Raw genomic sequence first — 22,642 nt, 5'->3', positions numbered from 1 at the left:
GACATGCTCCATAATGAAGCATGCTAGAGCACAAAAAATAGGAAGGGGCAGGAGCAAATGCAAAAACACCCGAATGCTCCGACTGCTTATCCAACCCTGTCTGTCTAGATGAGAAGACCTCTGCCATTCCCAGACCCATGGTGATGCCAGACACAATAAAATGAGGGAACTGAGTTTGCTCCTGCTAGAAATCACAAAAAATGTCTGAATGCACATATAATTTAATAGGGCTGTGTTCCATTTTTTTTTGCAGTGACTGTATAAACAATGCTATTTATGTCAGTTACTGGACATAAAAGAACATAAGGAAAATACAGTACTGTAAGCAGAAATTTTTATGATACTGTATTTGGTTTTGATGACAACTCTCTTTGAATACATATTGTGAATAATTCTTTGCCTAAGGATGATGTCTCATGACATGTGTATCTCAGGGAGTGAAATATATCATACATGACATTATAATGTCAATGCAATATCAAAGGGTTACTGAAAACAAATCAGGTCAGGGAAAACAGAGGCATAAGGAGCTTGTCAACAGAAGGAATATACCAGTCACTAAACTGTATACTGAACCATAAGCTGACAATTTCTATTTCCATGGAATGAATGTGAAAAGATGTACAATGACAAGTCTAACTTGGATTTATTTGCATTCTTATTACCAGTAAACATCATCACTCCACAATGCAGCATTATTTTTGACATCGGGTGGAATGCATCTGACCAAAAGAATTGCAATTCCATTCTTATTCTATAATGCTTCTACAAAAAACTCAGATTTCCATACAATATTCACCTTTAATTAGACTGTATTCACAGGAAATATCATGGGGTTAACAATGATTAAAAATGAAAAATAAAGAAAATATATGGTCAGTATACAACTTGAACACTAAGGTGTCTTTGACCCCCATAACATTTCTTAAATTTTTATCTACCAATTTGAATACCTCAGTACGGTACATGCTTTCTTACCTAGTCATAACTTTTCAGTACTCTATAGTGTTCTGAGAAACTGGAAGTGTATACTGTACTGTTTATAGAATTGAACATAACTAACTTATAAAGGTTTAACATAATCAAACAAGAAAAATAAGATATACAACCCTTCTTAAAATTTGCTTTTATGCATTCCTAAATCTTTGAACTTCTTGTGTCCACTTTTCAATAAAGCGTTATGCAAGAGTATCTAGTTTAGTAAGTGGACTTAGAAATGTGAACTGCACGTGTTTTTGTATTTATCCTAGTGAAGGTCACTTACATCCATCACATTATTTCTTAAGAAACAACATTGAGACATTTCCTGTCTTTACACTCGACCAACTTAAAAGTGGTCACCATAATTTTCCGGTAATTTGGGCAGAAAGGTCTGTCTTTCAAAGCCTAACTAGTTGGTGCAACTGGAGAGCCACTGGACAAACGTAGGGTTAGTCATAATAAAAAAAAGTGGTATGAAAAATGGTTTTTACCCTGTATTTGTAAAACATCATACATGTATTTTCAAAAGAATAAGTTGCTTTAGTTAGCTTTTTTATCACTTTTTTCTCAACTTGTTCACTGATCTTGTGCAGGTTATGAAATACAATACAGTACATGCCAAACAGAAATAACAAAATTAACAAATACAGTGGACCCCGCCTATTCATTGTTCAGGATTCGCGGCTTCACCTACTCAAAGATTTCTCTGCGGAACACATATACACATAATTCGCGGAAAATTCACCTATTCATCATGTTTTTTTTCATATAGAAATATTCACAAATTACTGTACTGTATTTTCATATCATTTTTGTGACTCAATGCACTTTTTGTGATAAAACTATTAAAATACTCAGGTACAGGAATTTTTTGAGCTTTTTTTTTGGGGGGAGGGGCATTTTGAACTATCAAAATAGGCAGTTAAAAGCGTTTTTAGAGGGGTTATAAGTATTCACGGATTTTAGGTATTCGCAGGGGGTAGTGGTACGCATCTCCCGAGAATACCAGGGGTCGACTGTATACCTGTACAGGTATTTCCCCATTTATGGTTTCATTTTCTGTTAAATCGAATTTGTGATGGGGTTAGCAGTTCCGATGGTTTTAAAATTACGAAGCAATACCGATAAGACAACATAGAAAATATTTTAAATTTCGTGCATGAAAGGCACAGGCAGCAGTGTATGATGGCGTTGAGAACTTTTTAGAGTTATGTACAGTATATGATACAGTAGTTCATATTTTATGTTCATGATACATTAAAGGATATGTATGTACAGTATTTTGAGAGAAAGAGAGAGAGATGTATGTTTACATGAAAGCCTAACACAGTACAGTAACACACATACTCTTACACTACAGGCAGTCCCCGGTTTACGATGGGGGTTCCGTTTTTACGCCGTGTCTTAAACTGAAAATCGTCGTAAACCGAAAAATCGTCAAAATCCTAAGAAAACCTTACTTTTAATGCTTTGGGTGTATTGAAAACAATGTAAACTGCATTTTTACTGAGTTTTTCATTGAAAAAACCTCCAAATTTTGATTATTCTGCCATTTTGGAGCCATATTTCTTCCGCTGGATCAGCGTACAACGCATCGTAACCCCGGAACATGCATCGTAAACCAGGAAATAATTTCTGATGAATATATTTGTAAAGCGTCGTAACCTCGGAACCCCATAAGCCAGACCCGTTGTAAACCGGGGACTGCCTGTAATTTGTTTACATTTTATGATATAGTATTCTAGTTTATATTTTTACTGCATTTCCTAATTTTTATTTGTTTTATAAACCAAATTATAAATGCAATCAAGTCCGTATGGTACATACATATGCATACTCTCAGTTCCATGCCGTTGGTGAAATTGGTACAGCCTGTTGGGTTTTGTCTTGCCTACATATGAAATAAGCATTTTAAATATTTTTATGGTGATTACAGATGAACTATTCTCGTTTACTGTTACGTATATTAATCGTACTTATTTAAACTAAACTTGTGATAAAAATGGTACACTAAATCAAGCAAAGCAAAAAAAATAAATTATAACACGTACTTACGAATGCACGCATCTATCGTAGGCATCATGAACTTCTTGGATTTAGTTTTGTAATTTTATGTTTATGATACAGTAATTCGTATTTCGTCAAAGGATATGTACAGTAGAGAGAGAGAGAGAGAGAGAGAGAGAGAGAGAGAGAGAGAGAGAGAGAGAGAGAGAGAGAGAGAGAGAGAGAGTTTACATTAGTAAACAAGTGAATCAGCAGGAAACAGCTGTTTTGTGATTTTGAGGATTTTATTCAACATAAAGTATGTTAGTTTACCTTTGTATACCCATTTTACATTTATGTTCAAAAACCATAATAATAATTCCATTATTACATTTGTTTGTTTTAGCAACTAAAAAAATTATTTTCCTAATTCTTTTGGTAGTAGGCTGAATCAGCTGATTCTGAGAATCACTTTTTTGCCATAGGTGGGACAATTTTTTTTTTTTTTGTTACAAATTACGATGATGGTAATACAGTATAAATGGATTCTGTAAGTAAAATAACAGTTTCATTACCATTATCTTTAACTTAAATACAGCTGTAATAGCCTGATTGACTTTTGCAAATGGATAACGTAAGTGTAACACCTGGGCTACCCTAGGTCTATGGTTCACACACAGCCCACACATTTTTATCTCGTATATAGTAATAATGTACAATATGGTACCAACTGATAAAGACGTTGCTGTATAAAAATATATTAATGGTCATACAACCATTGTAGGCTGTGTGCATAGTGTAGGCTAGGCTACTGTAGATTATACTGTATACCCTACTGTAAGCTGTACTATATACCCTATTGTAGGATAAGCAAAGTTCAAGTTATGTTTTTTCAGGAAATGATGAGGTTTTTGTAACCTAACCCCATCATAAGCAGGGAAATACCTGTAAAAGTAAAATGTAATAACATAGTATACAAAATATGTTCAAGCCTACCTATAAGTGATCTTTTTGTTCAAGGTGAGTTTAAACAAAATTATATTGACCCTTTAACGCCAAAGCCCTATTTACAAAAATGTCTCCCGTATGCCAGTGGCGTTCGGTGAGTTAAGTTAGAAGCGGAAAAAAGTTTTTTCAAAAATCACAGCACACTTAGTTTTTAAGATTAAGAGTTCATTTTTGGCTCATTTTTTTGTCATTGCCTGAAGTTTAGTATGCAACCATCAGAAATGAAAAAAAATATCATTATCATATATAAATATTGGAATATATGACAAAAAAAAAAAACTCGTATATAATTGTATACAAATCGCGCTGTAAGCAAACGGTTAAAGCTAATGAATTAATTTTTTTAGTTGTATTGTACACTAAATTGCGATGATTTTGGTATATAACAAATTTAAAACGATCAAAGCAACACAGAGAAAATATTATCACAAAATGATGCATGAATTGTAACGCTCAGGACGTAAAAAATTTTTTTCAAAAATTCACCATAAATCGAAATATTGTGCTAGAGACTTCCCGTTTGTTGAAAAATGAAGCTAATTGATTGAATATTACTAGACTGTAAGTGTTTTAGCTTACAATTGCAGTTTTCGACCATTTCGGTCGAGTTAAAGTTGACCGAAAGTCTAATTTTTTCTATTTATCGTGATTTATATGGAAATATTTCAAAACTGATAAAAGCTACAACCATGAGTTATTTTTTGTTCTATTGTACATGAAATTGCACAAATTTTCATATATAAAACTTTATGTAACGACTAATTTAAAGCGGTGCAAATATTACGACAACGAGACGAAAGAATTTCTGAGATGTTCAGCCGAGTTACCGCGCAGACGTAAGGAAAATGTTTTTTTTTTTAAATTCACCATAAATCGAAATATTGTGCTAGAGACTTCCAATTTATTGCAAAATGAAGTTAAACGATTGAATATTACTAGAATGTAAGAGTTTTAGCTTACAATTGCATTTTTTGACCATTTCGGTCAAGTTAAAGTTGACCGAAGGTTGAAATTTTGGCAGTTATCGTGATTTATGTGAAAATATTTCAAAACTGATAAAAGCTACAACCATGAGCTATTTTCTGTTGTATTCTACATGAAATTGCACACATTTTCATATATAAAAGTTTATGTAACGACTAATGTAAAACGATGCAAACATTACAACATGACGAAAGAATTTCTGAGATGTTCGGCGAGGAGTTACATGCGGCGCAGACATAAGGAAAAAATTTTTTTCAGAAATTCACCATAAATCGAAATATTGTGCTAGAGACTTCCAGTTTGTTGCAAAATGAAGGTACATGATTGAATATTACTAGAATGTAAGAGTTTTAGCTTATAATTGCGTTTTTACCATTTCAGTCGAGTTAAAGTTGACCAAAGCTTGAAATTTTGCCAGTTATCATGATTTATATGAAAATATTTCAAAACTGATAAAAGCTACAACCATGAGTTATTTTCTGTTGTATTCTACATGAAATTGCGCACATTTCCATATATAAAACTTTATGTAACGACTAATATAAAACAGTGCAAACATTACGACAACCTGGAAAAAAAGAATTTCTGGCGTGGATGTAAGGAAAAAGTTTTTTTCAAAAATTCACCATAAATCGAAATATTGTGCTAGAGACTTCCAATTGGTTGCAAAATGAAGGTAAATGATTGAATATTACTAGATCGTAAGAGTTTTAGCTTAAAATTGTGTTTTTTTACCATTTCGGTCGAGTCAAAGTTGACCGAAGGTTGAAATTTTGGCAGTTATCGTGGTTTATATGAAAATATTTCCAAACTGATAAAAGCTACAACCATGGGTTGTATTTTGCTGTATTGTACATGAAATTGCGCACATTTTCATATATAAAACTTTATGTAACGGCTAATATAGAACAGTGCAAAAATTACGACAAAATGACAAAAGAATTTATGAAATTTTCGGCTGAGTTACTGCCCGTGCGTAAGAAAAATTTTTTTTTCAAAAATTCACCATAAATCGAAATATTGTGCTAGAGACTTCCAATTTGTTGCAAAATGAAGGTACATGATTGAATATTACTAGAATGTAAGAGTTTTAGCTTACAATTGCGTTTTTCGACCATTTCGGTCGAGTCAAAGTTGACCAAAGGTTGAAATTTTTTGTAGTCGACGTGCGGTCACGTCCACTCAGCACCCAACAGACAATTTTAGTCGACGTATGATACGTCCAATAGGCGTTTAAGGGTTAACTAACAATGACATTTTTCATAACAGCTTCATCATCTTTGGCAGAACTGATGTTAGGTATGAAATTTTGTCAGTTTCTGGCTATTATATCTTAGACACTGACCAACTGAAAAATATTTTTAAAAATTCAGAAAATTTTCAGGAAACTCTCTTTCATAACCTTTCACTGAAAAAGCTACAGATGTAATATTTGTACTAATTGCTTATAACTGATACTTTGTAAGTTTCAAGTGAATAAATTGTGAAAGTTTTCATAATAAAACTAATATTGTAATACTTACCTCAACATCTGAATTCGTCCTTAATCCCACTAGCCCGAACAACTTTCAATTACCCATCCCACTAGTGGGAATTTTAACAGCCAGCATTACCAACACTGACACACCCTGTTTTTGTCAATTACTTTATTCAAGGTCAAAATTGATGTGGGGAAAGGAGGGTGGGAATCATCCAGGTTTTATTATGAAAACTTCATATTGCAATACACTCCCTGAACACCTGAATTCGTCCAATTAACAACATTTAGAGGAGGAGGGATCAATTCAATTGCACGCCCCTTTGACAACCACAGAGATGGTAGCTCACCAATCTGCTCTGCATAAGATATCCGTTTAGTCATACACTCACCATATCAATCAATGCTTTCAGTGAAGAGACATGTTGGAGAGTACTTTGATCAACAGCCAGGCCAGTACTCTCGGTCCGTCAACCTCCCATGTGGCTCTTCAGAACTTCTCATGTATAGAGGAGAATGAGGTAGAGTGCAGAGCCACTGTTCCTCCGGGAGAACCATCTAAGTTTGCAGCACACCCCCTTTTTACAACCGCAGAGATGGCAGCTCACCGATCTGCTCTGCACAGGATATCTATTTAGTTATACACTCAGCTTATTAATTGATGCTTTTGGTGACAAGACATGCTGGAGAGTACTTTGATCGCCCGTCAGGTCTGTACTGTCTCGGTCCATCGACCTCCCATGTGGTTCTTCAGAACCTCCCATGTATGGAGGAGTACGATGAACCTCCCATGTAGCTATTCAGAGCCTCTCTTGTATGGAGGGAAATGAAGCAGTGTGCCGAGCTGCTGACCCTCCGCCATCTAGGTTGCGGATAAGGCCTGACAACCGACAAGCGAAGAAGTATCTCAGCGCCGACGAAAGAGCCTAGCCTACTAGGACACCCCCTTGGACTCTCGTAGGGAAACTATCAAAGACTAAGATACTTAAAACGTACTAAACCTAAGTTCATGTGGTTATACTATCACTGTTTCCTAAGAATTCTAAAGAGTACAAGGAATTCCTCTATCTGGTTAACCTAAGGATCTCTGCACTAACTGAATACTATCTCAGCTAAATGAACGCACCCTAGATAATAGACTTTGCCACTACACGTGGACTAAGAGAATAACCCTCCGAACCTCCGTGCTAAGTGAATACCACCTCAGCTCATTGAACGCACCCTCGATAGTAGACTTTGCCTCTACACGCGATGATGTGAATCAAACGTCTCTTAAGTAAAGGAAATAAACACTGAGACAGACTTCCAAGTAGCTGCCTCCAGAATAGAAGGCACTAACATGCTCCAAATACTGTGCGGCTGGGGAAATACAGAGCTGAAGACGATGAAGAAGAACCCTGAGAAGCCTGGGAAATCACCTCCCACCGAAAGTAACTAATCGCATTCTTTGACAGCGGACGGGAAGGATTCTGCTGAGAGACAAGAAGTGTACGCGGAAGCGGATGGAGTCTCTCAACCTTTGATAAATAGACTTTAATGCTCACACCCGACAAAAGACATCTCCGCTGGATTACCGGTAATGAACATTTGCAGATAAAGAATTTTAAACGAACAAAGCAGAGTTTTAACCTCTGATACTGTCTTCACCACAAATTCTGGAAGAAAGACAAAGACGTATCATTTCTCGCATAGGAACCCAACCTAGAAATTGCCTGTAGCTCACCCAACCCTCTAGCTGAAGCTAAAGCCGTAAGAAAAAGCAACTTCTTCGTCAGTGTCTTAATATTGTAGCTTCAATGGGTTCAAAGGCAGGGGAACGCAAGAAAAATATTGAAATACTTCCAACAAGTCCCACGGAGGGGCACCGAGTCGGCAAGACAAGACGTTCAATCTTAAAAGAACGTAATAAATCATCGATTATCTTACTACTAGAGATTTTAGGAAGGTGGAAACTAATTGTACCACTAAGCGTTGAGTGGTAGTAGCCAGCAATCGCCGAATACGAAAGACCCTTGACTTTCCGAAGGAATAAAAGAAAATCAGCTATTTTGGCTATGGAAGGTCTAGAGATGGAATGACCTTCCTTATGACACTAACTTCTATACCTTGTCCAGCTGAACCTGGTAAGGCTTACAGGTTGACTTTCTCAAGCTAAAAGAAAGCTGTCTAGCCACAGCTTTAGGGAGTCTGGACTGTCTAGCTGCTCTCTCTACAGTCGCCCTGCAACTAGGTACAGCAGGCGAGGGTTTGGATGATAATGTTGAGAATGCGGTTGTCTAAGAAGAACTTTCTCATGGGTAGGGACATCAGAACTTCCACAAGGAGCTCTAGAGTTCCGGAAACCAAGTGCATTAGGGCCAGCAGGGAGCTATTAGAGTCACTCGTGTCTTGACACTCTCCTGCAATTTCCTTATTACCTGAGGAATGAGACTGGATGGAGGAAAAGCATACACCTGCATGTGATTCCAATTTGTAATGTCACATAGGTGCCTATCAACATGGGGACCACCACTGGTGAGAAATAAACCAGAAGACGATGGTTTAATCACGTCGCAAATAAGTCCACAGTTGCTGGCCACTTCTGGAGAATCTGAACATATTACTTCCTGAGCCAAAGTCCACTCTCCCCCCCCAATACCTGACGGGAGCGACTTAATGAATCGGCCAGTACATTGAGACTCCCCGATATAAATTTATAAATTTGGGAAGAAGAGACACTTTTCGTTCTTCGCACCTTCTCAGGACTCTGTGCTACAGTACTGAGTTCTGTTGATCCTGTTCCCCCTCCAATTTTTCAGATATGACACAGCAGTTACGCTGTCGCTAAACATACTGTGGCTTCCTTTACAACCTTGATTCCCAAAGATTTATTGACTCCTCTCGTTCCCAAACACCCCCAGAGGCCCGAGTCCTGGGTTTCCTCCAAGGTTGTTCCCCAACCTTGATCTGAGGCATCTGTGTACAGATGAACATCAGGAAGAGGGGAGTCGACAGACCTTCCCGGTGTCAGATGCACTTCTTCTGACTACCACAGATAATCCAACAGGCAAGAATTGCTCCCAACTATAACTGCGTTCTCGTTGCGGAAGCCCCAGCAATTCCTGAGACATACCCCAAGAGAGCGCATCCAGAGACAAGACCCTGGAATTAAAAGAGAGAGAGAGAGACATTCTCCCTAAGAGGCTTCTCCGAGCTGGTACTGGCCGTTCCCTGTTGAACAGGAACCCTTCTACCTGCTGAAGGACCGACTGGATCCTCTCCAGGGTTGGGAAAACCCTCAAAGGAAGAGAGAGAATCCTCCTACCTGAATAGGTTAAAGATTCCATAAGAATTCCCTCATTCTTACTAGCTCCTCTAGAGAGGAGGCAAGGATCAACCAATCGTCTAGGTACCTCAACACTCTGTACCCTCGACAATGCATAATTGCTGACACCGGAGACATGAGTTAAAAGCAACAACGTTCGTCATACTGGCTACGTCATCTTCCTTGAACAAAGAATTAGCTAAGGCTAAGGTGTTCTAAGCAATCCCTCTTATGAACGTCTGGATACTGAGGGGGAAGATGACCAAGACAGAAATTTCGACTTTTCTGCTCCAAACGTCGTAGATGAACCCAAAGCATTCGCCTGGTGAGCCAGACCCCTCGAGATAAATTTATTAGGCTGCAAACAGCCATGGATCTGAAGGGACATAGCCGTCACTCTTTTAGAACCCCATTACAGTAAACCTGACAGCATCCAGAGAGATTGCAGAAGAGCCTCAGTCTGATTGCGCAACACATCCTCCAAAGCACCTGCTTCCCTAAGAGAAGTCCCTACAAGCCAAGACGACACCGGAGACCTAGACAGGATTGCCTCAACCGATTCGTTGAATGGCAACCTGACACCTGCCGGAGGGTTACCTCGAACTGCGTAAATTTTCTTAAGCGGAGAGAGAAGAGAGGAGTCCTGTCTATTGGAAGCCACTACTGACGCTAAACGACCGTCCGCCTCCTCCAAAGCCTGTCTAACCCGATCGAACCAAACCAGCCAACACGAAAAAGAAGCAGGAGCTGGCTTAGTAGCATAAAAGGCCTAAAAAAAAAAAGACTGGATTGACAAAATCAGGAGGTCCAGAGCTCATGCTTGAGGGTACAAAGAAGTAACATACTCAAGCATGCATCTGTAATCATTACTGCTGGCAAGAGGACATTCTAAGTCTGCTGGAATCTCCTGCACCTCTGGATAAGAATCCTGTTCCACAATGTCCAAACGGTCTAAAACCAATGAAGGAGGAGGAACTGAATGAAGTCCAGGCAATGATGAAGAGTCCGCAAGTGGACCACCCTAACCAGAATGCTGCACACCCACACCTAATCGGGTACCCAGAGCTGAATCCGCATAGTTGAACCCACCAGGAAGAAGAGAAGGCTGAACCGAGAAAATCCGGAGCCGATTCCCCATTACAGGTATAGCCCATTGCCCTACTTACGATGGGGTTAGGTTCCAAAAAACCCATCGTTTGTTGAAAAATCGTAACTCAAATGTGGCCTATCCTACACTAGGGTAATCAGTACCATCTACATTTATGGTAGCTTAGCCTACACTACGCAGTATACTCTTTACATATATGGTATAGTAATTATTAGTGTCAGCTAATTTTGCAGGTTCAATGCAGATTGATATGATAAGTCAGTATAAAGAGAAATTAAATAACAAACAAGGCCTAGCCAACACTTTGGTATATCATATACGGTAGCCTAGCCTACATTATACTGTATTATATTTTCACATATTAACACTGTATTATACAAACATCAAAATAACGAATGTGCATCTTTTCCATGGATCTTTTAAAAAGTAATGCTTTACTACACTGTATCCAATTGTATATATTCTCATATTGCTTTTGCATTATAAATTGCAATCATAGCAATCAAATGTTTTGGTTTGGAAATCGATCACACAGTCTTTATTTCGCCGCATTTAACTCAGTTCAGAGTGCTTTTCTTGCTTCTAGTTACCGTAAATGAATCTCTAGATACTTTATTTATATGGGACAAGGACATTTTTCGTTATATGAAGTGTTTTCAAGTCGAAATATAACTTAAATATGTCTTGTGAAATTAATTTAGCTACTTTTTTGTTAATAGATGACATTGGCGGCTAGCCGTTTTGGGGCATGTTTGTTTTGTGTAAAAAGAATCAAGATTCCGTTCGCTATTTTCTCTTGATTTCATCATCATACTACGAGCTTTTCGTATTTATTTTTTATCGGTGTGAAAATTGCAGTAATATGTGTTCTTTCATGACCAGTAGTTTTGATTAAAATACGTTCTCTCCTATTTTATTTACGGTCGAGTTTCATCCATCTTGCCACTGCACGGGAATTTATAGTCATTATCAGCTTGAACATTCTTTTCTCAGCTTCAACTACAACTTGCAGCTTAAATTTACCGTAGCAGTATATTTCCTTGCCGATCTTTTCTCCAAAGTGGATAAGGATATAATGTAAAAATATATCAGTACTTAACATCATTTTTAACATAACTATGGTAATTGTTTAACCGTACGATGGTTAAAATACAAGCAAAACAGTTGTTATCCGATTCAGTTATTAGCAAAACAAAAGTTTTTCGCTCGGTTGTTTATGGCTGTACGCATTTTCGCAAGAGTATAAGGTTACTAACAATACTTTACTTTTATCATTCTCTTACTTTTTTAACTAGAAGATGGAATAAAGAGATGGAGGAAAATAAGTTGGTCTACTGTATTGTAAGCTGATCTCTCTTGCTGCCTGATAGTACGCTGTTGCCTGCGCCTGCGCGAAATTTAAAAATATTTTCTAAATATTGTCGTACCGGTATTAACTGCTAACTCCATTGTAAACTCGAATTATCGTAACAGTCGCACGCGAAATTTAAAAATACGTATTTTCAAAATATTGTCGTATCGACATTAATTGCTAACCCCATCGTAAAAGCGAATTATCGTTCAGTCGAATTATCGTAACTCGAGCACTACCTGTATTACCAAGGGGAAGGTGAGTGACAGTAGCCAAACCCACATTGCTAAACCCTGGGGGAGGATGCGTAAACAAAACTGCTTGCGGAGGGACGGAAGAAGATGAAGAAGAAGGAGGAGAATGAAAGAGGTAGAAGCTACCCTCAGAGTTACCGCCGCGGAAAATGCAGGCGATGAAAGCCGCGGACTGCTTGAAGAAGGTACCGCAAGCCCTGCCAAAACCGTGGAGCACAAACCCAAACTGGAAGTGACAGGCAAACCCTGTGAAATACCTGATACTACCGGAACAGCCGCCTGAAGCAGAAGCAAGGGGTTGCACATACCTGAAGGGATGGAACATGAAACGCCTGCGGCCAAATTCTGCCGAAACTGCGTTTTCACCCGTCTGGAAGCTTGTCCTCCTGGAGAAGACTGTACTGAGGAAGGAAAGGCGGGAGACAGAGGAATAGCAGACGCATAAAAAAAAGTTACCCGAGAAGAGGAAAGCCAAAAGTCGAAGAAGGAGGGAAAATGGAAGATGCAGAAGCCGCAGGAAAGACTGGAGCAGAAGAAAGAGGCCGAAGAGGAGACTGAAAAAGGAGCAGCAGAGAATATGGGAGCAGGAGATGAAGCGACAGATAACCCAACCATACTGAGGAAGGAAAGGCGGGAGACAAAGGAATAGCAGACACATAAAAAAATTTACCCGAGAAGAGGAAAAGCCAAGAGTCGAAGAAGGAGGGAAAACGGAAGATGCGGAAGCTGCAGGAAAGACCGGAGCAGAAGAAGAAGAAACCAAAGAGAAGACTGAAAAAGGAGCAACAGAGAATGTGGGAGCAGGAGATGAAACGACAGATAACCCAGAAGAAAACTTAGAATGAAGGGACAGAAGGTACATCAAATCCGCCCCTCTCTCGATACTCCTGAAATATATCCGACATGAATTCTGGACACTACTGTGTCACATACTCTCTAATGTTAGAGAAACCATTCAAAAAAATAACCTCTCACCACAGGTCTATACCCATTTGAAAGACCCAGCAAATCCGCCTTATAATCTGCCACATCCAATTGCTTTTAGCAGTCGAAAGGACACACCAGAATCCACCTTACTAGATGGAGGAGTATTAAAAAACACAGAGAAAGGGGAAACTACAGTAGAAGATTCAGAAACAGTCAGAAGTGAATTAGGAGTTAGAGCAGAAGGATTCCGCACCACCAGAACTGAAACACTGACTTGAGACTTTGAGCCAGACCGAGAAGAAGTAATGAAGACGAAACTTATGCCAGAGCACCAGAAAAAACCACTCGAACCTGAAACCGGAACCCGTCCAGGAGAACGACTCTGCACCTTTACTACCTTTTCCTCACTACCTAACCCAGACCTATCCTCCTTTATCACACCTAGATCCTGATCCTGACTAACATTATCAACATTAAATTTATCAATACTACAAGGGGGTTGGGGGGGATCCTTCACTGCCTGCTCTGCACCGAGGGGGCCGGAGAACCTACCCACTCAGAGGCTTTGCAGTTCTCCATTACCCTCAGCACCCATTAGGGCTGGTTCTGGAACAGGCAGGGGAGCTGAAAAGGAAGAAGGATTAGACATCCTAACACTACTACTATCCTTATCTGAGAAATGTTGAAAAGACTAGCTATTAAATTTTCCATACTACTTGCAATCCTATCCTCTATCTGTTTGACTACCTCTGAACTCGCTAAATCCATCAACTGATCTGTAGCAGAAGCCTGAGATACTTGAGGCAATGAAGAATCTGACCGACGTTTGCCGCCCTTACTAGCCAAAGACTTGCGATGACAAATGTAATCCTCCATCTCTTGTGCCTTCCAATCGGAACATTCATTGCAATGAGTCTGCACATCACACTTAACCTTCCTACATACCTGACAGATTGTCTATCGTGTCTCAAGGTACTCATCTGTCTCTTGCAGGAAGAAGAAGCGATGAGCACCAGCGTCCACCATCGTAGGGGCAGTCAAGGTCGACGTGAAGCCGATGGTGCAGTAGTAGAAGGTGAATAGTCCATGATGAACAATCTAGAACAGGAACCAGCGAATCCAGATCCAAAAGATGTTCCACGTCGAAGATATCCAGAAAATCCAGGAGAAAAACCGTTAAATACAATCCAGGTCTTCACCAGACGTCCAAAATGCAAAGAGAAGTCGGGCAATAGGATTAAAACCTCGCACTGCAGAAGGAAACAACCTTCCAGCAACATGAACAAAAAGCAATTGACGAAAAAGGGGGCGTGTCGGTGCACACCTGTGTCAGTGTTGCCAACCGTTTGTTATGGTAGCTGAAGTGACAAGATTTTACCTGCAGCGTTGGTAACACCGGCTGTTAAAATTCCCACTAGTGGGATGGGTAACTGAAAGTTGTTCGGGCTAGTGGGATTATGGGCGAATTCAGGTGTTCGGGGAGTGTATTGCAATATTTGTTTTTATTAGGCTGGATAACCTCACCTGAGTGCTCAGTTTGGTCAAACTTATGCTAAACAAAAGCAGTTTAACCACATTTCCCAAAATCACATTTCTAGCCATACCTAGAGCTGGCCTGATAATTCTGGTATTCTGGGGAAAAGACTGGAACAAGGTGAAATTGAAGATGCTGGACAACTGGGTGGGAAAAGAACAAAAGGAACAGATGAAAAATATGACTGCTGTTCAGGCTAAATGGATCCTGCAAAAGAATCTACCAAGCAAGGCACATTACAAGCAGTAGGTACTACAGCAATCAGCATTTGAATTTAATATACTGGACTTTGGCTGTGTCAAGGCTAATGAATCTATATCAGTCAACAATTTTAAGTCTGTGGTCTGGTGATAAGAACAATCTCCATGTTGAGCTTCCTACAGACATGACACTAAGGTTAACCTGCATGCACCTTCTCTTCTCTTACAGACACCAAGGATCTTCTGTTACCTCTTCCAGGAATGTATATCTTTGCCTTGCTTTAACAGATGTAACAAAACCCTTTTTCTGTTGTGCATTTCTCCTAATTCCTTCACAAACAACAATCCAGAATAGCTCAACATTCATACCAGTTTCACAATCATCTAAAGTGTTTCGATTGTATCTCTAGGATTTGTGATTAAACATTTGTACACCTGCATACAATTAAAATAAAAAATAAATGGGCACAGGATGCAACAAGTGTTAAACTAAATGGAAACAAATAAAAATGGACAAGAAAAATTATATCCCAGATGCCTTCAAACACGCTCAGAATGACACACACAAATCTCAATTACTGTATCTACAACATGCACCAACCTATGAACAAAACTAAATTTATTACTGTACAGTATATAATTTTATGACCATCCACAACCCTGCTATCAAAGAGGGAATATAATAATGCAAGCATTACAAAACACAGCCCTCGATCCTTACTCACCATAGTAAAAGCCCAAATAATGACATGGAAGTACTGAAGCACAGAAAAGGTATCTGTTGTTCTTCCTTCTTCACGATATAAGACAGGGACAAGAAATCCTCCGGCTGGTAACACTATCTAAAACAATTAAAAAGGAAAAATAAAAATAAATACTGTACCCCACTAAAATAATACAACAAAAGATGCTGGCTAAATCATCTCAAACTAAACGCCCCTATAAAACAAGTCTGAAATCTCATAACCAAAAATCCATAAAAACCTTAAAATACATTTCATTATGAAGGGAGTTACAGTATAATTGTTCCTATATCTGTTAGCATTAACACCACAGCAATGCATGTGTGAATCAATCTTTAATAATAATACTCTCATTCATTATCCATTGTCAGTTATTACACCATAAGAAGGAAAATGTTCAACTTCATTCCTACCAGTAAGAGTAGTTTCCCATAAAGAGCAGGCACAACAGGCAAAGGATAATGGTTCTGCTCCTGACCAATGACTAATGGCTCCTGGTCTCCTGTTGCTGTGTTAATGCTGACTTCTCCTCCACCTCCTCCCCCAATGCTGGCATTACTCTGCAAAAAAAATTATGATAAGCATGCAATGAGCACAAGTACAATAAGTAATTATAAGGACTTCAGTAAGCATAATCAAAGCATAAAGCAAACATGAGAAACAGCAGTTACTGTACACCATTTAAAAAATCACTAACATTTATATACTTTAGTGTTTTGATCATTAAACAGCAACGTCTAGTCTATTTCACTATTCTAAGCAATCAGAAAGTTGCCTGATCTATAATTTTACATAAAATAAAAAGAGTACAATAATTTGAAACATTACATAAGAACTGTATAACAGAGACGGCTATAATAATTTACAGGCTCTACAGTGCACATCACTTCCTTATGTTTTTCTAACTTACGTTGACATTATGTATGCATGTATGATTGTTGAATTACATTCTTGAATTACTTTTTTGTTTTCTGCAGCACACTACTCTCTAGAAGATTTCTTTACAAATTATGTAATAGCCTTTTAGGTTTGCTCCACATGAATGATTTCACATTAATAACAACACCCTTTTGTGCAACTCTGACTCTATGAAGTGTGATGCATATCAACAGAAAACAAATGACTGGCAACAAAATCCCCACTGAAGTCTGGAGACTGATGGTAAAAGACGCTTGTGCATGAATACCATGAACAGCAATGAAAACATGCAAGATTTAAGAGGCTCGGGAAAGAAGTACAATTGCCCATGTCTTCACTCACTCGCTTCCTCATAATCAGCTTAACTAGATCATGAGACCTACTTACCATTGGGTTGGCAGAATGGAACAAAAACTAGAGTTGGAAAAGGATAAAACTGAAATTCATGGAGATACGAGGATAAGAGGAAAGGGAAATTTTAAAATGTAAAAGACAGAAATAAAGCTGGGACCAGGAGGACTGATCAAAATACATTTTACTGATACTGTACAGTTTTTGGCAAGGGATTCTTATCCTGCATTCAATGATGTGTAAAAATTTGATCAAACAATCTATATATTACTCTTCTTATGGTATATTTTTATTGGTTCACCAAAATGTTTTGGTTATAATATTCAAAACAATTTACTGACCCTGCAGGCCAACACAAATGAGGAGGATCAAGTGTGCCTGAAGCGGCACAAAGAAATTGTAAACAACATTCAAAATTAAGAAAATCCCCATATGCTGGTACAGTATTCACAGCAAATCAGAATATTCAAGAGTGAACTGAATTGATCGTATTTCCTCACACGACCTTACGGATCTAGCATTTTAAAGCAGTCATCTCTACTAACCAGGGATCAAATAAAAAATTAAAAGTACAATTTATTACATCTACAAACTGCAAGCAAAAACAAAAAGGCTAATAGTACTGATGCTGGAGTAGACACTAAATACCTTTTGATAGTACAAACACAAAAGGCTGGCATGAGAGTCAGTTTGTGGTTTTTAAAGGCTAAATCCTTTTCAGCCTCCTGTGATAATGTTTCATTTCTAGTCAACAACCATTTAAAAGTGATGAAGAGACACCAATATCAGGATCCATCATCATTATCATTGGAGGGGAGTATCTGGAGCCCTTCATCAGGATGTCTGGCATTATTTAAGTTGCACAAGCAGTCATGGATATCTTGAGTACATTACTATATGTATATTACCTGGGGAAGATATTACTGAAGTGTTCACATGTTATTTGAGGAAGGTGTACAGTCACAAGCCTATTAACCCCACAGCTGGACAGCCATTCCTTCAATTACTAAGCATCGCACTTCGATACTTTACGTGGTTTGTGACACAGTTTTCTATCGATGATCCTCTTCTCACTTACGGGACATAGATCTCGCGCAACACAGAAAATTGGGCGGTGAATATTTAGGTGGGGTTTCCCTTTATTTTTTAAGATATCTAGAATGCTCTCATATAAACTCAGCACAATTACCATTTTTCCTTTTTAAATATGTTTCCTTGCGTAGAAATAATACAATATTGTGTCAGGTCCCAATGGTTTGTGTAAGTGCTGACTTTACAACAACTACAATCCATCACCCTTCTTCACCCACTCTTGCCATTATGCTTACACAAAACAATTAGGTACCTGTAATACCCTATTAGATCTACAGTAAACAATAGGTACAGTATATCCAAGACAACCCTAACATTGGCAATGAGTCCAAAATTGTTCAATATACTTTGGACCTGCTTTCAGCTAAATTAGTTTAATTACTTGACTTGTAATATACACATTGGTAAAACTCAAACAGACAACAGTGTAAAGGGCATGCACACCATATACAACAACACCATACAATGAAAACACATTACTCAGTGAATGTGGTAAAGTGGACATGGCTGCAAGCACAATGGAAAAGTAAGCCCAGTCCAAGTCATGGGCAACTATTAGATTTACTCAACAGAAGTTTTTTTTTAAGGTGATTCAGTGACAGCCAAAGCATGCCGAGTAATAGTAACTCCATCTACGAAAGCGTAAGTCTGTATTCGCGTCAGAACAAACAGAAAATGGCCATGATAATGAAAGCAATAAATTATAAAATAACCTATAATGAGCTGGGTCCTTCCTAGCTAAGGTGATTTTGCCCTCCCCACCTCCAACAAACACTATCCCTCTAACCAAAGCCAAAAAGTGTGGCAGTGATACAGGTATCTACATGGTTATATCTTGACCTAACTTCAGGGGTCAGGACCCTTCTGGCTGGGGGTCTTTTGCCCTATGGACCCCTTAACCTTAGCAAAAAAAAGTGTGCAAGTGGTACTTATGTGTCAACCATTATATTCCACTTGCTATTTGAACAGCCTTCATACATGGGATACATTGGAGCTAATATCAATTTATGAAAACTGGGAGAAATCTGAAAGCATCCAGTTATTTTATAGAGAAGTTATGAAGGTTTATTTGGCTACCCTATGACATAATCACAAATGTATTAATCAGAAATGAAAAGAATATGTTGCAAAAAGCAATTATCTTATAAGAGGTTACTGAGAGACAGGTATCTGTTGCAAGAGTTCAGAAAAAAAAGACAAAGCCATTCAATATGAATGTGTAAATATCTCACTTGTCAATAACTTGTCTTCAATAAGGCAAAACTGCAAATCTCATTATCCTTCATCAACAAGTGTTATTTAATTTGTTGTTGAGAAAATGTATCATTACCAAAACAGCTCTAATATTAACTACTATACTGTTAACTTTAAAACTTGAAGAGAGCTAAGCATAGTTCTTATTGCCATTTAACATGAACCACACATTTACCTACCCATCTTACCCATAAACCATCGTAGGATACCATGATCCTAATAAGTAGACCCCCAAGACACAGGACATCTCCTCACATGTATTTACCATGATTTGTGAAATGGTTAAAAAGCTCTGTAAAGTCTCATCCAATTATCATTCAGTCATGGCCTCATTTTGTGAGCCTAGCCTGAGCATAACAAATTAGAATACTGTATATGCTAAAATAAACAATAGTGCATGTCATATTAAGGAGTGCTGATATAAAGCTTTTTTTACTTTTCTTATGTGATAATTACCTACCATATTCAACAAATTAAAACTTCATAAATTCTTCTGCCAAAGTACCCTGGATGTCCTCAAGCTTCAGCTATTTTTCAAGACACTCAGGCACATGGTGTTCTGGGAAACCATAAAATTCAACATTGCCAGTCTGAGGATGGAAGCTGGATTTGCTCACACCTAATGTCAAAGTCTAACCACATGGCCCTCATTTTCCCAGTGAGACAAGCTGACATGACCAAGTATTATTCTAGCCATTGCTGAATTCTTTAATGCTCCTGCAATTGAGCAACAATATACCTGTATTCAAGATAAGAGGAATAGTTGAAAACATTAGAAATTATCACCCCTTCACCATGCAGCAGTCAAAACCTGCTAAATCTCTTACTGATAAATTTCACCTCTGATACCAGAAGCCACATGGAACACACACCACCCAGTTTTTAAATAATCCTGCACCAGCACTCCTGAGTTGTCTGTCCTCATCATATCCCTATTTGATTTTACTGTATATACTGTAAAAATTAAGATCTGTATCTTTTTAAACTGCCATTCTTACCCTTGTTTATAATTTGTGGCAACTTTTCTAATTACTTTGTTAAAGAAAAATCCAACTTAGCCTTGTTGTCTGTCAAAGATAATCCTCTTAAAAGTATTTACTTAAAATAAGGTCCCTATATCCTTGTTTGAACCAGACTTTTTCAAGACTTTGAAAAATACTTCCACGGTGGCTGTATTTTCACCACAGTGGAGATTAATTTCCGTATTTCACTTCAGACTAATATCAGACTAATATTTCTCCAGGTTAAGTAAGGACAGGAGATCTATTTTTGGGGATAAACACCCCCATAAGATAAAAACCCTCACGTTCTGGGTTAGATAAACAAAGGTACGATTAGGATGCAAGTAGCTGGCCTTGTAACATCTTGGTCCTTTATACAGTAATGTGTATTGTGATTGATTCTAAATTTATGACCACTTATTCTTGTATCACAGATCATCCCTGTTGATTCAAATCACTCCTTTTTCGTTCTCCCCTAAATATACAATTTCCCACTACAGTCCTCCAAGACTGTTATATCCTATACTGTACAGGCTGGAGGGCTGTGAAAATACAGAAACAAGTGGTTTGCACCAATAATAATGGGCTAAAACTGAAATAAATTAATAAGTACTGTAGTTGGAAAAATGTAAATTTTGTCTCGGAGAAATTAAAGCACCACATCATTACCAAAAATCAAACATGTTATCCACAGTGTACAGTAAGCAACTATCCCAACTCTTGCTTATTAATTTAAAAATATTCTTGCACTGAAGAAAAAAATGGGTAAAATTGAAGACAACTACCACGGCCTAACTCCCACCAATTGCCAACTGGAGTATTTACAATCTTCTGATTATGTTTTGATTTTGGTTTTGTTAATGTTTATGTTATTCACCGTCTATTGTTTATGTTTTTACGTTTATCTCCAAGACCTTGGTGTGATGTTGAATAGAATATGTTATGCAATGATCAAATAGCAATACTATTGGCAAAATGCAAAGCAACAATAGGAATGTTGTTCCAGCACTTCAAAACAAGAAAAGCCGAACACATGATTATGCTTTATAAAATGTAACGTACGTGAGTCCACTTGAATATTGCAATATAATATGGTACCCACACTACCAAAAGGATATTGCACAAATAGAGAGTATAAAGGTCCTTTACAGCTAGAATAGAGGTAGTTAAGGACCTTGACTACTGGGAAAGACTACAATTCTTAAATTTATATAGTCTTGAAAGGAGAAGAGAACGCTACATGATAATACAGGCATGGAAACAGATAGAAGGGAATTACCGAAAACATCATGGAGCTAAAAATATCAGAAAGAGCAAGCAGAGGTAGATTAATAGTGCCCAAAACTATACCATGAAAAAACTAAGGAAAGCACACAGGACATTAATTCACCACGCACCAGCATCGATAATGCAGCGCCTATTCAATGCGCTACCAGCTCATCTGAGGAACATATCAGGAGGAGCGAGATGTGTTTAAGAATAAGCCAAAAAAACATCTAAGATGCATCCCAGACCATCCAAGATAGGAAGATGCAAAATATACCGGAAGATGCATTAGCAATTCTCTGGTAGACATCAGAGGTGCCTCACACTGAGGGACCTTGGGCAACCCGAACGAACTGTAAGGTCTGTAAGGTGTAAGGTAAGGTAAGGTCCTAAACATGGAGCCCATTTTGCAAGTAACCTGATAGTTACCAAACTAGAGGGTGAGGTAGGAGTTTGCCGCTTTTGTTTTTTTACCATTATAGTATTCTGGACTTGAAAATTATATTTCCCTATGCTTTAATGTATACAGAAATGCTTCTGACAACTGTTTCATTTGTAAAATAAACTAACCAACCCCACCTCACCTCACCCAACCTAGGGTAACAGTCCTTATCCTAGTGCACAATATTAGTTGGAAAATGGTTCATAAACTTATCTAAATCTGAATATGAATTATCAAATGGAATTAGGTCCTTTGTATTTCACTTATGCTTTTCCTCACCCAGAAACCTTGTTTGCCCCATTGTGGTCCCCAGAAATGTAGGATACAGGTTAAGGGTGGGGCCCATTTATTTCTATAAGGACTGATTTTTAAACAGGCACATAAAACCTATAAAAATTATATTTTTAAGTCCAAAATTCAAAATGGTTTACAGTAGAATAATACCTACAGTCTTGCCAGCA

At 38.1% G+C, this 22,642-nt stretch overlaps 1 protein-coding gene across 2 annotated transcripts in view; it reads right to left on the bottom strand.

Annotated features, from left to right (window-relative positions):
- LOC136835005 (transmembrane protein 192) overlaps nucleotides 1-22,642 on the bottom strand; it is a 209,047-nt gene that overhangs the window by 14,312 nt on the left and 172,093 nt on the right. For both annotated transcript variants that reach the window (XM_067098015.1, XM_067098017.1), the window contains exons 2-3: nucleotides 16,271-16,417; nucleotides 15,840-15,956 (exon numbers count right to left, since the gene is read on the bottom strand). In XM_067098015.1, the coding sequence (XP_066954116.1) occupies nucleotides 15,840-15,956; nucleotides 16,271-16,417 (264 nt within the window). The remainder of the gene's footprint in view (nucleotides 1-15,839; nucleotides 15,957-16,270; nucleotides 16,418-22,642) is intronic.

The sequence above is a fragment of the Macrobrachium rosenbergii genome, chromosome 54 (genome assembly GCF_040412425.1).
Source record: "Macrobrachium rosenbergii isolate ZJJX-2024 chromosome 54, ASM4041242v1, whole genome shotgun sequence".
Classification (NCBI taxonomy): Eukaryota; Metazoa; Arthropoda; class Malacostraca; order Decapoda; family Palaemonidae; genus Macrobrachium; species Macrobrachium rosenbergii.
The sequence above is the reverse complement of the archived record's forward strand: the minus strand, read 5'-3'. Positions and strand labels throughout refer to the sequence as shown.